At 41.8% G+C, this 16,401-nt stretch overlaps 1 protein-coding gene across 1 annotated transcript; it reads right to left on the bottom strand.

The window, feature by feature from the left end:
• Window positions 1-303: 303 nt before the first annotated feature.
• LOC123510698 lies at window positions 304-15,505 on the bottom strand. The gene is made up of 20 exons (XM_045266027.1): window positions 15,369-15,505; window positions 13,948-14,119; window positions 13,662-13,830; window positions 13,082-13,296; window positions 12,326-12,429; window positions 11,659-11,832; window positions 10,738-11,142; window positions 10,171-10,349; window positions 9,089-10,013; window positions 8,845-8,938; window positions 8,505-8,677; window positions 8,231-8,359; window positions 7,461-7,631; window positions 6,086-6,204; window positions 5,778-5,970; window positions 5,257-5,486; window positions 4,956-5,072; window positions 4,639-4,784; window positions 4,316-4,459; window positions 304-3,919 (listed from the first exon to the last, which is right to left on the bottom strand). Exons 2-20 carry the CDS (start codon window positions 14,117-14,119, stop codon window positions 3,687-3,689), a joined length of 4,092 nt encoding a protein of 1,363 aa, XP_045121962.1. The 5' UTR covers window positions 15,369-15,505; the 3' UTR covers window positions 304-3,686.
• Window positions 15,506-16,401: the final 896 nt, after the last annotated feature.

Raw genomic sequence — 16,401 nt, 5'->3', positions numbered from 1 at the left:
TCCTCAGTTATTTCTTTCCTTGGTATTGTTAAGAAACTGAGCTAAAGACCTCAGTCAATAATGTATGTTGGAAATCTCCAGCCAAGAGCTACAACACTCATCAGAATATCATGGTTCAGCAATGCATATCTAAAATAAACTCAGCATTTCCTTCTTTGATTTTGTATAGCAACTCGCTCGAGACCTCAGAGCATAATGTTTGCTGGGTGTCTCTGACCCCAAGCTTCCAGACTTTGGAAGTCTATACAACATGCACAAAGCCATCACTGTCATGCACACTGCAGAAGAAGAGACACACTTTTGTTTCAGCAGAAATGTGTATTTGGAAAGGTTCCTCTTGACGGTTATACTTGGCAACCTGTCATCACATCAGTACAGTAAACATCCTGTCAAGCATTATCAGTACAAAACACTCATACACTGACAAACTTTTAAACTTTATAACCAGACGTCTAACACAAAGTACGTACTAAATGATTCACAACTAGTAAAAATTGTGTTTCGCAGTAAGTGTCAATACAGTAGTAAAACAGTATGTACAATTATCAAAGCTGTAAATCAATGAGCAGCCATTTATCACTGTACAAAATAAATATGGTAGTATTAAGATCACTTACTACAACACAGAAGCAGGACATAAAATAGCTCGAAAGCCTTCAAGGATGCCAATACCTTGATACACGGTCTAACATGAACTGCATGAGGACACTGCATGAGGTACACACAACATAGCAGCACTGAGGTGGTGGGGGAGAGAAGGCTGTCACTAGCTAGCTTAAAACGAACCAACAACACTGGAAATAATACAAAAGGGAGTGTAATCAAGTTTGTACTGTGGGGCAACTCAGCGCACTACACTATAAGACTGGAGTATACACAGCATGGCAGGTGGGGAGTGAGGGGGAGGCCAGCTTATGTACAAGATGCAGTGTCTTGGTGGAAGAGAGGCAGCTTAGGGTACATATTCCCTGAGATGACTGTGCCACATGGACACAGGTGAGGATGAGACACACCTCCAAGTGGCCTACATTCTCCAGCCCCATGAGGTGTGTCCCTTCCTGGTGATTGGTCAGATCCAACATTACAAGAAATGGCTGAGACTAGGGTTAAGGTAACGGCTAATTACAGTTGCAGTAAACGAGTGGCAGAGTCGTTCTACGATGCTAAATGTATTCCTGGAAAATTCTTTAGAAAATGGGCAAAACATTCAAAGCATCATGTTCCTGCAACCTATTTAAACACTTTTAGTCAAAAGCAAAACTTATGCAGTGATACACTCGTGACAGTTTTTTTAATTTTCATAAAAATAAAAATATATAGTACATATTTCAGCAGAGATTAAACGTGGATACTTTCATCTAGTCATTATATTGCACAAACTTCACACACACATACTTTTAAAACCAAATGCAGTTCACTGAAGGTATTGTTAAAAATATTACTTCACATGACTATAGTAAGAAGGCTTCAACAGCAGTGCAGCAAAAGCACTTGGTCCATCCACCCTGCACTCCTGACCCACACCACCACACCACAACCACTACCACACACTACCCATCACTTCCAACATAATCCATACTTGAGTCACAGTACACTACCTCAATAAGTAATTAAAGCTCCGCAATACCAAGTGAAAGACGAGAGTACTGAACAGGACAGAAAATTTGCATAATACAAACAATATAGCAATTTATTCTTCATACTAACTGGCATGTCATTAGCATCTCACTGTCAACCCTCTGAATGCACAACTACATTGATTACCCACTATGCAATATTTCTATAGATACAAATGCAGACTGCCATGTAAAAGCTTCATAGCTCCATAACAGATCAATACTCTAAAAAAGAAACAAAAATCCTTCAGTTCTCGCTTTATCACAGAAGAGGAACAAACACCCACTCTGGAGCAACAGTCACCTTGCACCCTTTGCCAAGACCAGTCGTGTCTGGCAGCGCTCCATCACTCCTCACTGACGCCCCATCACGGGCCACATCACTAGGACACCCTGAACTTAATATATGAAGAAAACACTAAATCATGATCATACCCTATTGGATGTTCTAATTTGTGACAAAATCCACTGCAGTGTTATGCAGCATAACTTCATCCTAACAGACTAATAGCATAAAAGTGCCCTTTTTCAAAACTACATCATTACCCCATTTCCCACAAGGAAGGGGGCAGAAAAAAAAAAGTATGACAGTGAAAGACAAAACAAATCACCCAATGGACTGGGTAACACAGCCATTCACACTTATATTCAACAGAGCCACAAGCCTGTTGAGTGTTCCTGGACCATAGGCAGATCAGGCCCAGCTCTGAGTCTCTGAGTCCTTGATCTGAAGAAATATCTACTTGTCCTCCTGCTACACATGGGTACATGAGGATATCTGCACCACATATACTGTAGGTAATGGTGGTCATTGTGCCTCAATACAATTATAGCTTGAGTTTTCAATCTTCATGCCAGAGAGGACAAGGGGATCCAGACTAGGAATGGAAAGCATCAGATGGAGGAGGAAAGGTAGCCCACTTGTATAGGCCGAACAGCCAGTCATACAAGATTCAGTGTTCATAGACACACACACATGCAGTTTAATTGACTCCTGGACAGGCATCAAGTTCAGTTTCAAGGCTTATGAATTGTCATGAAACAACAGAAAAGACGAAATCCCCAGACCCAGCACAAAAAATTTACACAGCTGCTGGCACCATGCCAGTGTTTTGCAATGAGTTCAATTATGATATATACAAGATCTTCTTTTGGTGCAATGGTAATGTGGTGCTGTATAAAGATTTCTATCGGTAGCTATCCAGAGCACAAAAGAACATGAACTCTGGCCCAACAGGTGAATAAAGAGCTCCAATCTCTTGCTTATCTCCTGCTGGTAATGAAAGCAGTTCTGGGAGCAGTAAAGACTAATGATGAGGGTGATGCATGCCTTGTGATGTCTCCAGATTTTCTGGGAACTGGTATAAACAGACTTATCCTGAGCAGCCACTACATGCTGCTGCTTGGCTGCTGACTGTCAAGATTCCTCTAGATATGAGAGTTCTACAACAGAAAGTATATAAATGGACATGTGGAAAGTACATGAAGAGCAGATCCACTACATTTGGTGATCAATTCATTTTGCCCTTTTCTTCTGCCCAAATGTTTCCACCTGAGGAAACAGTGTTGAGGTGCTGGTGGGTCTTCATGGATCTGAGGCAACCAAAAGCACACAAGAATTTTGCATTGTTGGGAGCAGCCTAAAGCACCATACAGGGCACATGTGAAGAATGTAAGTTACAAGAAAAACACATTCATGTTTCCCTTTGAGTTATCACAAGACCAAACCTAAAAACCTTCAACATCATCATCATCATATGGCTGACCATCAATACTTGCACACATCAGTCAGGCTCCTCTTGGGGTCTTTGCAGCACCTCATCAAAGGTAGGTAATAATAAAGTATTTCACTGGTTTCCTTAACAGGTCCACTGGAAGCCAAATTTCAACAGTGTTCCCATTTACAAAGGCGGATCCCTCTGTCTCTTTGTGTGATACAACAAGCTTTCCTTACACTCTTGAGACCTTGGCAACATCACAACCCCAGTTTCTCATAGAAGTCCATCCTTAATCACAGGACACACTCACTCCTCAATTGTATTCTTCTCTTCACAGTCCTCACACAACCATTCAGTTGATCAGGTCAGGCATCTTGTTGATCTGAAACACTGGTGCCTGTCCCTGTCCTTCATCTGGTTCCTGGGCTGCTGCTTCACTCAGGGCTGGCAGGGGACCAATGAAGTCCCTTGGGCTGGCCCTGCTACTGCACCCAACATCTTCCTCTTCATCTCTCTGGCTGGTCTTGGGCAAGCCACTCTCCACAAAGGCAAAATGTTGGGGTAGGTGAAGGTCAAAGTTTGTACCTGAAGGATGAAGGGTAAAGGTGTCAGTATAAAAGCAGTATTGAGTGGAATGCCATGAAATTGCAAAGCATAATGAAACACAATTCATAACTCTACAGGAAAGAACCTTCTGCAGACATGTATGGTGAGCGAGGCACATATGCTTCCTTCATCCATGCAGTCAGACAAGGGGAAAATAGTTGTCAGTGTGTTCCTTCATTTCTATGTTAGTCATGCAGTGGGAGGTAAGGGAAGTGAAGGACAAGGGTTGCCATCAGCCACCAGAAGAGGAAAGAACCACCCACTTTATAGTGGCTAAATGCCATTCCAAAAAAGGCAAAAAATATCAATAACAATAAATGAGAATATGATACTTTGGGTACCTGTCAAATAAAACCACAAGAACAGGAGACATACCTTGCCGGTGGTAAAAGAGGAGGTAAGAAGTGGAGTATTCTTCTTCCCGAGGTTTCTGTCTTGTTACAGAGTCATCATTGAAGTAGTGCCACTCTCCTGTGACAGGACTTCGGGCAAAGGCTGTGTAATGCCCAGCCTGGGCCACTGTGAGAGGCAGGGGAGAGAAAGAAACAAGGCTGGTTAGAGCATGTTTCTGTCATCTCACAGATTCTGAGCTTTCTAACACAAAACACCAGAGAAGATGCCTCATTCTATATCAACACAGTTGCTCTACAATTACACACAAAAATCTCAGGAGTATGTAATCCTCAGAAGATACTTACCTCCCATGTGACACACACAGGCATACAGGTTATACTGCTGATTAGTATTGGTGTCTCCAGCCACATAGTCTGACAGGTCCAGCCCGTCCAGAGGGAAGATCACTTTGTCATCGAGCTTTGTGCTCATTGTGCCATGAAATAAGAATCTGCAATTGACATCAATATTAGCCTCTTATATCAGAAAAGACTTGCATATTAAATCTGGGTGTAATTAAAATCCCTTACATTTATGCAGTGTTCTCATTTACCATAGCATACAGAAGAGCATTCTTTCATAATCCTACACTTTAAGTTGGTGAGGTCACAAAATTACTCACCTTTCCAGATGTAAGATGAGGTAGGGAGGGAAGCGCCACACTGATATAGTCTTAGTTGCCTGTTGCTTGCGGACACACACTGGACAGAACCAAGAGTCAGCTTCCTCCAAAGTTTCACTGAAATGAATGGAGTAATGCTGCACTACACTGTTGCATATGGAACAACTAAAGTAAGAAGATACTAATGTTTATTTCAGCGAATTTCCTTCCACCAAAGCAGGTACACATGAGAAATACTCTGTAATTATCTACGTTTTGATATGATAGAGTGCTGCAAATATTCCATCAGTGTCCTCCATACCTTTGTGTGAAGGCTCGCAAACAGTCGTAAAGAGTGAGTGGAACGTTCTGCCGGAGGTCATTGAGAGACGGGTGGTCAAGAGTGGAGGCAAGCACTTGGTGGTGTTCTGGGGAGAGGGAGGTGAACCGCACACAGAGAGTATCTCCAGCCTGTAGCACCACTTCCGACCCTCCCAACACCTCACAACCCCGGCAGTGGGATGAGAAGAGACAGCGGGAACAGTTATATCCCTGAGAAGAAATCACTGATTATGGTGCAGCTGATAAAAAAAAAACATGAGAAAGTGTATGATACAAATTAGATGGTGATGTAGAATGAACTGCTATGGCATGTGTATGGTAAGGGTAGGGGGAACCATTGATCTGTCTCATAAACTGTTAAGAAACTATCGAATCAAAATATCTGGACAATAGTATTTCAATCAATTTCAGAATACAACAAAATCTCACAATGATGAATGCAAAAAAACTCTCATCATTCAGGCCACTCCATAGATAGCAAAGAACACCCCAGTCACTTACCCTCCCATCCACAAACAGCAGGGAGTAATTGCTGCCTGGAGGTATTCTTGGGGCAAGGGTCTGAGTGAGGGTGGTGGGACTAAGTCGTGAGGGGAGGGCAAGCAAGGCTGGGTGGCCGAGAAGTTGCATGCACCGTTTATTGTTGTTGTCGCTCTCCTGGTCCATGCGGAACACCAAGGGTACACGCAGTATCCTGAAGGTGGAGGAAGAACTCATGGTACCACGTTAAAACCACCAAAGTTCCAATATTCAAGTTATGTAACTAATGGAGAAACACTGAAGTGAACACCATGAGTAACATTAAGTACCTCGCTTTTGGCTTCTCTATCTTTCTACGCTCCACAGGTATGAGATCTGACGGAGATAGTGAGGCTTGACACACGGGGCAGGATAGGCTCTCTCCGCCACCTTGGTGCTTGCAGGACATCTGGGATATAATAGTATAAGATCAGGCTAGTTTAGATATCCAGCTTAGGGTCAAAACAGCATTTGTATCTGAGGCCCCACCCGCGAAAGGGGGATAACCCACAAAGTTGCCAGTTTTGAGTTATGGCCGGGAACTCATCGATAAAGGATGTAAAATTGTTGTGGAAGTGTCGACATCGCAATATTTGACCTTCCTGATGGCGAAATTAGTGTTCAAAGTCGGGGAAGTTGGTGAAGAAATTTGGCCAGACTAAGTATCGGAAACTCGCGTGAAAGAGTGACAAGCCTCACACGTGGGTGGAGGTGCTGAACCAATCAGCGCGGAGGATTTAATCACACCCCCACAGCCAGCCAATCACGCTCACCGCTCTCCAGCCTACTGCCTCCTATGCCACGTTCATGTAAACAGACCATGAGTAGCTGAAGCTTTCACTGTTTTTTTTTGCACATTCCTGCAGTAAATAGATCGGAATGTCCTCCTACAGCGATGAATTCACGGATTCATCTTATACAGAAGTGCTGCAGCAGCCTTCTGACGGCGACAAGTGGACTGCCCAGCTAAAAGAGAAAGGCGCCATATCTATGTGGGCCAAGAATGTAGCCAAGAGATGGCTGACCCTGGCCAGGAATATGTCGCCATCAAGTCCAAGAAGGTAGTTCCTGCTGTGAGAGTTGGAAGGAAGTCCCTGTACCTGCCTCAAGAAGTGCTTTGAAGCTGTTGGGGAAGAAAACATAAAAAAAAAAAAAATCTTTGACGAGTACTGGGGAATGGAAGACCACAAAAAAAAAAAAAAAGAGTTCCTAATGATGAGCTTAACTGTCTCAAGCCAGTATAAAGGATGAGAGTCAACCATAGAATGCTTACAATCAGTAACATAATAAAAGGAATAATATTTTATTAGGTATTCGGGGTAGGGGGATAAACAAAATGTACCGGTGTGAGCTCAAAAATTATTATGTAATAAATATCATATAGCGAGAAAAAGCTAGGCCAGACCTTTCATTTCATATATAATAGTTATACATTGTGATCGTTTTCATTACCGTAAGAAGTGAAAAACTTTGAGCGCGTTTTTCTCGAAAGTAGGGTAGTGTGGGTTATCCCCCCTTCGCGGGTGGGGCCTCATCTATAACAGAAAAAAGAATAAAAGAAATATATACATGATTTATGAGTATGTGGTCCTGAAAGAGACAATTAGTGGAAAATGGATGTGATAAGTAAATGGTATGACCTGCCTCACAATTGCCAGAACCCACCTCAATGCAGCCATCACACAACAAACATGCCTCACAGGTGTGGTGGGTCTTGAGCTCCGTCTGACACATCTCTTCTAAACAGATGGTGCATGACCTCCAGTGGTTGCCCCCAGCACGGCCACTCTCACTACCACTCGCCCCACTTGCCTTCTCCGGGGAAACATTCAGCACCTGCAAAGCCATCACTTCGTAGCATACCACAGCCAAACCTCTTTACTATATTATCAACAGATTTATCCATTCAACACTATGTTCAATGCTGGATATAGTCAACGGTCTATTTCATCACTATCTTTTGATAAAGTGTTCAACGATGTTGTTGTGGAGAGCAAAGAACAGTTATATGTATTAGCACAATTTTGTTTATAAAAACTGGGTTCTGAGCATGCTCAGTTTGCAGGCAAACAGCCATGTACAAAAGGACAGCTGAGAACACAACATGCTGTCCACAACACGTCCCAAGACTTGGATACAAGATTAACTATATATAACGATGAAATAGACCTTATTGTGTTCAAATTGTCTGGATTTTGTTTATGAACAAAGAATGGACGACTATGAAGACATCATATGGCCAATCAATAAATCAATGGTGGAATCATAACTGATCAATATCCAGGTGCATAATGTCCCTAAAAGGGTGGCCGTGATTGGGTTCCACAGAGTAGCACCATCATAGCAGGCCATATAGCAACACTCAACACACACAACCACACCAGCAAATACAATATTGGAGAATCACCATAAGTAACACCTGCCATGGGCCTCACCTTGTCAGAAGAGGTTGGTGGGGAGACCTGAGGCACCTCCTCCTCAATGCTTGGTGGTGGTGGCGGCAGATGAAAGGTGTAGATGTTGCGCAGATTATAGTTCAGGAACTTGGTCATGTACCCATCCTCCTGCAGCAAAACATTATGATTTGTCCACTTAACAATTACATTTCATCATTACCAGTCACAGATGCTGACAATCAGAATACAGTCAAAGTCTAAAGATAACAATCATACATAAATCATCTTCGAAGAATAGGGAAGGAAGTCTTACCACAATCCTTGCAATATGATTGTCAAAAACCTCAGCCACCACAAGGTGTTCTGGGGAGTCCAGGCCTGCCATCTTGCACAGGGCAGCCTTCAGGTCACTCACATATGATACCTTGCACAAGGTGATGAGGTATCGGGTTGGGGGACTGTTGCTGCTGGAGATGTACGTCACCGCTACAATGGTAGACAATTCATTAATATCATTAATATCATTGAAAGGTAAGATTTATGCACATAGGTAAAAATATTCAAATACTCAAATGAAAATAAAAACACTGATTATTTCTATAATCATATTTTCAATCTAATATTCTGATGACACTATCTCTTTCTATACTTACTTATCTGAATTTGATTGGCATAGGGAAGAGGCACAGAAAGTGTTCCAAAGGGATCATACTTGACAGATGTGTGTCCACAAACCGAGCACACCAACTGCACAGAAAAATAACAATGATAAATGAATAAATAAAAACATAACTCACATACAAGAAATTGAAAATATTTATCATTTAGTCTTCTGCTTGTATATACAGTATTCTAATCACCAATCCACAGTACAAACACACACACACACACACTAACCGAGCTCCTGAACTGTCCATAGAAGGTGTCCACCACGGTGCTCTTGGCCTCACCAACAAATGACTTCCAAGTGAGATCTGCCTGCCGCTGCTCCTGAGTCAGCCTGGAAGGGGAGTGAGGTACTGTGTGTGTCTCCCCACCTGAGGTAGAACTTGAGCTATCTGCTGTTCTCTCCACAGCAGCCCCCTGAGATTTTTCCAACTCGTACTGGATATTCTTCTCGTCCAGCCGCATCCGTTTGTTTATGGTGAGTCTGTCCCTCTCATCCCCATCATCGCGCTCTGCCCCAGACCGCACTGCTACTCTGCTGCACCGCCCCTCCTGCAGCAGGTTGACTTCCTTCACACGCTTCACTCCAGACTTGCACAGATTGTCCAGGCTGTTTTTGAGCCGTGTTTTCTCATACTTAGCATACTTTTCTGAGTCAAACAGCAGCTCATTGTTGGCTGGGTTACTGTCCTTCACCAGCACATTGACATTGGATGTCTTGGACTCCTTCATGATGTCCTCCAGCTTGACAAACGATGAGTGTGGGAGAACAAACCCAGAACATCCTGCACTATTGCTACTTGGATCTGATTGACTTGGCTGGCTCAAGGAAGACTCCTCTCCCTCTTGAAGCTGCATTTGTTGATGCTGCTGCTGCTGCTGCTGCTGTTGGTGCTGCTGATGTGCTCTTTCCTGACGAAGTGACTCCTGAATATGGTTCTTCTCCATATCGGATATGCTGTGACAGGGTAATGTGGCAAGCAAATCAGGAATAACCAGGTTACAGGTCGAGCTGATATCACAGTCAGAACCATCACAGACTTCCCCACCACTGCTTCCTCCACTGGTGCCAAGCTGGTTGTAGCGGCGGACACTGGCGCTGCTCACCTCTGCTGGGTCTGACACATCTGATGTCACACTCTCAGCGTCGTGACAACTGCAAGCATGACAAATGCTTCAGGCATAGCACAACAGATAGATGCATATAAAACAAAAATGATCATATCTGGCACCTCTACACAACACATCAGTGACTTCAGACATATGCAAGACACCAAAGGCAAAAGACACTCCTCATCAGTGCCAGAACTAACCTAGTTGTGCCAGCCAGGGAGAGATCATCACAGGAGGTGTTCATGCGGCAACAGGGGCCCAACGCACGCACTTCCTCTGGGATGGGTTGGAGTCTGAGGTTAACCAGGTGGGCATCAACAGAGCTGCTGGACACGCTACTCTTTGGGGAGGCTGCACCACTGTCCAGACCAACTGTTTCCTGAGATGCCAACATCATCATAAGCAGAACATATTTGGGAGTCATTCACTAATTACTATTGTCCTGTTAGCTAGTGAGAGTGTAAAGGAAAGTACAAAGGCAGAAATTATATGTTTGTGCCAGCAATCACCATGCAATGGGTTCTGGGAAGGGGAAAATAAATGATTTACAAATATATTGACAAAAGTTGTAATTCATGTTTTCCACACACACAATCTAAGGTGTGGGCCTGTCTTTGCTTCAAAGCCTCCATTTTACACCATCAGCATGTTTCTCTCATATAGCAAAAAGAAAAAAATTAAATTAAAATAGGCAATCATTTGTAATTTCTTTTTAAAGTCAGATTTCATGAAACTCCACAAAATTAACAAAAAACAATGCTACTTACTTCATGTGAGTCACTACGAAGTTCTAGTGGTTGTTTGAGTAGATGAGGGGAGTGTGGGCAGCGAGGGGACTGTGGGGAGGTGGGGCAGTGGGGTGACTGTGGGGAAGAGGGGCTGGAGTATGACTGTTGGCTTCCTCTGCTTCCTTCAGCTCTATTGCTATTGTTATTGTTGCTGCTGGTACTACTGCTGCTACTACTACTACTTCTGCTGTTGCCACTGCTGCTGCTACTGGTACTGCTACTGCTGCTGCTGCTACTGGCCACTCCACTTCCACTGTCTGCCACACACTTGGTTTTCTTCCCCTTGACACCCTCCACACCCTTCCCTCCCCCTCCATCATCACTCAGGCACATTTGTTTTCGTAGTGTTTCAAGGAGAAGAGTCACGAATTCCTGACAGTCGTGCTGAAAAGGAGTGCGGATGAAACAAGTGAGTCGCACAACTTTGACTAAAATGCTGAAAGGGCAAGAATATTACACCATCTCAGGAGCTAAACACACTTTTGCAATAAATGAAAAAAGAAAGATTTAGTTTCACATAATGCAGTCATAAACACACTATTGATTAATACAGTACATAACCTTTACAAAGCCTTCATATCTATAAGTTTCACAGAGGTGCGGAGACAATAAGACAATATAATAAAATGTGACAGGACAGATGGACTAAACAGTAAAAGGAATCACAATAAAGAGATGTCAAGAGGGGAAAAATGAATAAGGGCAACAGAAAGTTAAATAAAAAGGCCGCCCACTTAGTTGCCAGTCCCCGTGCAGGTTCAAGAGTTAGCCAAAAGAAAGATATAAATGTCTTCAAACCGCCCTCCTAAGTGAGTTCAGGTTATAGGAAAATGGAAATACAAAAGCAGGAAGGGAGTGGCAGAGTATACCAGGTTAGTTTAGCAAGGGATCAGAGCTCACCTGTCTGTAATCTCTGAAGTCTCGCCACTGCTGCCCAAAAGCATCTTTGAAGTCTGCCGGCCTGAGGGAGGAATACTTGCCACACCAAATCTTGTGTGTGAGTTGGGAGAATTGAGCAGCAAGGGAGTAATTCACATTATTGTTGTTGTGTGTGTGATGGTGACTGAAGAAATACTGAAAGAAAAAAAAAGTGAAAAAATTAATAAAACTTTATATGCTAACAATGATTATATGAAAGTATTTCCTGCAGGCTACAATGATTCACTCTCAAGAGGACCATATATTTTTTTACCACAATACTGAACACCCCACACCAAGGGGTCCAATACTTATGACAAGTATTGTATACCATCATATTGCCAAAAGGTCCTCTTATATAACAAGATGGCTACTGACTTTATCTTGACAAAAACAGGTTGCCCTCATTTGACACCCCAACATCTTACTGGGGACAAGGGCAGGTCATCTTCATCTGACACAGTAACAAGTACAGGTCACCACCACCCTAATCTGATACACTTTTATAGTTTCCCATCTTTCACACATACATTAAATTGACTCCTTACAGTTTGCTAAAGGACAAACAGTTCAATCATGTTTCAGCATCTATGAGTTACCTTCTCAAAGAGTGACATTCTGATACTGAAATGAGTTAACACACACTCACCTGAGCAATGGGAGGTGTGTTGACCAGGCACTGTATTCCTGCAGCCATGAAGCAAGTGTTACCCAAGTTGCGAAGGCCACAGATCCCACTGACTGCATTATCGTCTGTAATGGTGACACAAGACACTTCAGTTACACACTGCAGACAATATCAAGGAGTTCTGTGATATGCAACAAATAACAGTATCTATTCATGGAAAAAGGTGGCAAGATAGAGGGAAGGAGAAAGAAATTAAGAGAGAATGCAGGATCAGGGGGAATGAAAATAATAAACAGAGAAGGGAAAATGGGGGAATAACACTGGAAGCTGTGACGTAAGACAAAAGTAACAAAACTCAGTAAAATATGAAAGGAAAATTAAAAGAGTAATGATCATGAGATGGAGGAAGGCTGATATTAACTTGAGAGGCAGTATGATACAGCCTACTGCCAAAAGGTCAAAGATAGCAAAATGAAGGTGAGATATGAAACCCAACTCTTGAACAACTAAAATCAACTCTCTACCTTCTTCTGTATTTCTATCTTCCTATGACCTAAACTCATTTACGAGGAAAGTTTCAAGACATTAATCCCATTCTTTTGGCTAACTCTCTCAAACCTGCTCAGGAACTGGCATCTAAGTAGGCCTTCTTGTTAGTAGTTTTTGTTGCCTTTTACCATATTTCCCCTCTTACTTTAAAAAAAATATGATTACCAAAGATATGGAAATCCAAGAATAATTTATGCAAAGTCAAGAACCAGCACAAGTCCCCAGTACCTGCAACATCTCCATAGGACAAGATCTCTGGTTCATGGACGGGGCTGCTGAAACTGCCTGGCATCTGAGGACCATAGACAGGACCAACCCCAAAGTCCCCTGGCTCCAGCCCTGGCATCTCACTCAGCTCGGAGGAGTCAGCATCGGGCTGCTCATTGTTAAGCACTGAGTAGCCTAGGCCAGGGTGGGCAGTGCCAAAGTGACTCCCTCCCGAGCTGTGGGCAAAACAGTCTTGGATGAGTACTGCATGGGGAAGTGTGGCAGACTGTCTTAGTGGTATTTATATCTGCTGAGAACACTGAGATTTTCTTCTTGGTTTGTCTCCATACAAGTACTTCAAATTAATTCCATGTGACAAGAAAGTTCACCATTAACTTCAAATTGCTGGCTTCAAATCTCAAACATGGGAACCTTAACATATGTATTTCAAACATTACTGAAATTCTATACTAACTCTAGCTTGAATAAAATGTGAAAATATTTAATGTTTGCTAATAATACTAGTAACTGCATCAATAAGTTCCTGTGCCACATGTAGTTGACAAACACAGCTTCAGACACAAAAATCTTCCTAGCATACCTTATCCAGGTGGAGGTGATGCCAGACACCTCAAGGTCATCCACATTCTCAGGCAGCTGTGTCTCTATGCTGGGGGGACCATCATCATCATCGTCATCAAGGGGGCCTCCTAGCGGAGAGTCTCTGTCCAGATCAAGACTGTTGACAGGTGAAGACACAATGCCTTCATCTGTGGGGTGCATGGAAACCAAGGGTCAGTCCCTCCTCTCTACTCAATAGAAAATGTTAAAATTGCTTCAACATTACTTTCCAGTGTAGTTAACATGGTTCCAGGCAACACACTTGCCTGGGGCATCACTGGGGGTGGCTGCCAAGGGATCCTCCCCTGATGCAGCAAGGGGGTAATGGAGAGGAGCTGGAGGGACGTCTTCGACCATTGGATCTTCCTCCACAACAGCCTCCCCAGGTCCTGGGCTGGTCAACAGCCAGTGGTGTGTGCGGTCCTCTCCTGAAGACATCTGCAGGAGATAGCATGAGTTATGCACAGTATTTACAAAAACATAATGGTACACAACAAAACCTATCATATGACACAATGCAAGTAGTAATTCATACAAACAGAATCAGCTATTAGAAAAACTTTTTTCAAATCCCTGCATTTAGCCATGGCAGCTAAGGTAGATGTGTAGGAGTTAAGGTCATCCATTGATGCATAAAATAAACAGCTTGTCCCTATGGCTAATGCTGGCATTCATCCACAATATATGTCAAATAAGCAACATGAAGAATGTGGGTATCTGGATAATATACAAGCAGCTTTATGTTCCACTATGATGAGTACCAGATGTGTATGACATGCAATCAAAGGATGATTAATATCATAAACAAATACACTTCTTGATGAAAAAGAAAAAATAACTAAATTATATATATATATATATATATATATATATATATATATATATATATATATATATATATATATATATATATATATATATATATATATATATATATATATATATATATATATATATATATATATATATATATATATATATATATATATATATATATATATATATATATATATATATATATATATATATATATATATATATATATATATATATATATATATATATATATATATATATATATATATATATATATATATATATATATATATATACATACATACACACAAACATATTGTGGGTAGATATAATGCAGTTTCACTCCATGAAAAAACTTTCCATATAAGCCTATAAATTTTCTTTTCTCCCTTTAAACACAGGCCGATGTAAACGAAGCTAAAATTAAATGAAAACAAGGCCAAGACCACCTTCACACTAGCTACATTGCCTGTAGCTCATGTCTGTGTCCTCCCACACACCACCACCAGCACAAAGACGTACCAAGACACAGACATGTACAGCCAGTACGTAATAACACACACCAGTAACCCGCCAGCCTTCACATCCAGGAAACATTTCAAACAACAAATACACCAAACTGTACACAGGACCACAATCAAACACCCTTCCACAGTAGCAAATCCCTAATAGCACACGTACACGGCTCCAGACCCTGAGAGAGGCAAGTATGGGCCCATATAAATAAAGCAGCAAGAATGTGATGCAGACGTCAACGTTATGGAGGTCAAAACCAAAACAAAGACCCACACCTCTAGTTTAACGTCAGATTTTAACCTCCCATTACACTCCAGCACTTTCCCCTTGTAGCAGCACACACTCCAGGGCTTACCTTACATTACTAGAGCCTTTGGTGTACCTCCAGACACCAATTATTGAAGGAAAACGTAGCAATGCAACAGGCCGGTCCTCCCAACACTACCTTCTCCTCGATCAGGTTTTCGACGCATGCGCAGTATTTCTTCTTCTTCGTCTGCCTGGGTTAAGAAATAAGAACACAATGCCTTATCATTTTTCCTCTTTTCTCTATCCTTCATCTACCACCCATCGCCTGTGGTACGAAGGGCTTCTTTGCTCTGTAGATACGTTAAAGTGTTCGTTGAAATATGTTAAGAAAAACTGAGTGATGTAAAAAGAAAAAGAGCAGTAAAGACAGCGATGATTATGGTGAAATAGTAGTAGTAGTAGTAGTAGTAGTGGTAGTAGTAGTAGCCACTGTACCTACTAGATCATCATCATCATCAATAACAACAACAAATATTAGTAGTAGTAGTAGTAGGTACCTCGCAGTCGTAGTAGTAGTAATAGTAGTAGTACTAGTAATAGTATTAATAGTAGTAGCAGTAGTACTAGTAGTAGTAGTAGCAGTAGTAGTTGTTATAGTAGACATAGTAATAGTAATAATAATAGTAGTAGTAGTAGTAGTAGTAGTAGTAGTAGTAGTAGTAGTAGTAGTAGTAATAGTAGTAGTAGTAGTAGCAGCAGTAGTAATAGTAATAGTAGTAATAGTAATAGTAGTAGCAGTACGTGATAGTAGTAGTAGTAGTAGTAGTAGTAGTAGTAGCAGCAGCAGCAGGAGTAGTGGTATTAGTAGTAAAAATAGTAGTAATAATAATAATAGTAGTAGTAGTGACAGTTACCTCAGCAGATATTACAATTTTATTTTTCACTGTAAACGTTATAAGCTGAATGAAAATAATAAAAATGAAACAATATTTTTTTACACACGCATCTCACTAGACGAAGTAACAATATAATATAGTCTGTGTACAGAGGTAACGCGCTCGCTTTGGTGGTTCAGTAAGATACACACTAATCCTTGCCACTGACCGTGAATCCGAGGTAAAGAACGGCAACTCCGGGGA

The sequence above is a fragment of the Portunus trituberculatus genome, chromosome 30 (assembly GCF_017591435.1).
Source record: "Portunus trituberculatus isolate SZX2019 chromosome 30, ASM1759143v1, whole genome shotgun sequence".
NCBI classification, from domain to species: domain Eukaryota; kingdom Metazoa; phylum Arthropoda; class Malacostraca; order Decapoda; family Portunidae; genus Portunus; species Portunus trituberculatus.
Note: the sequence above shows the minus strand (reverse complement) of the source record. Positions and strands in the feature narration are given on the sequence as shown.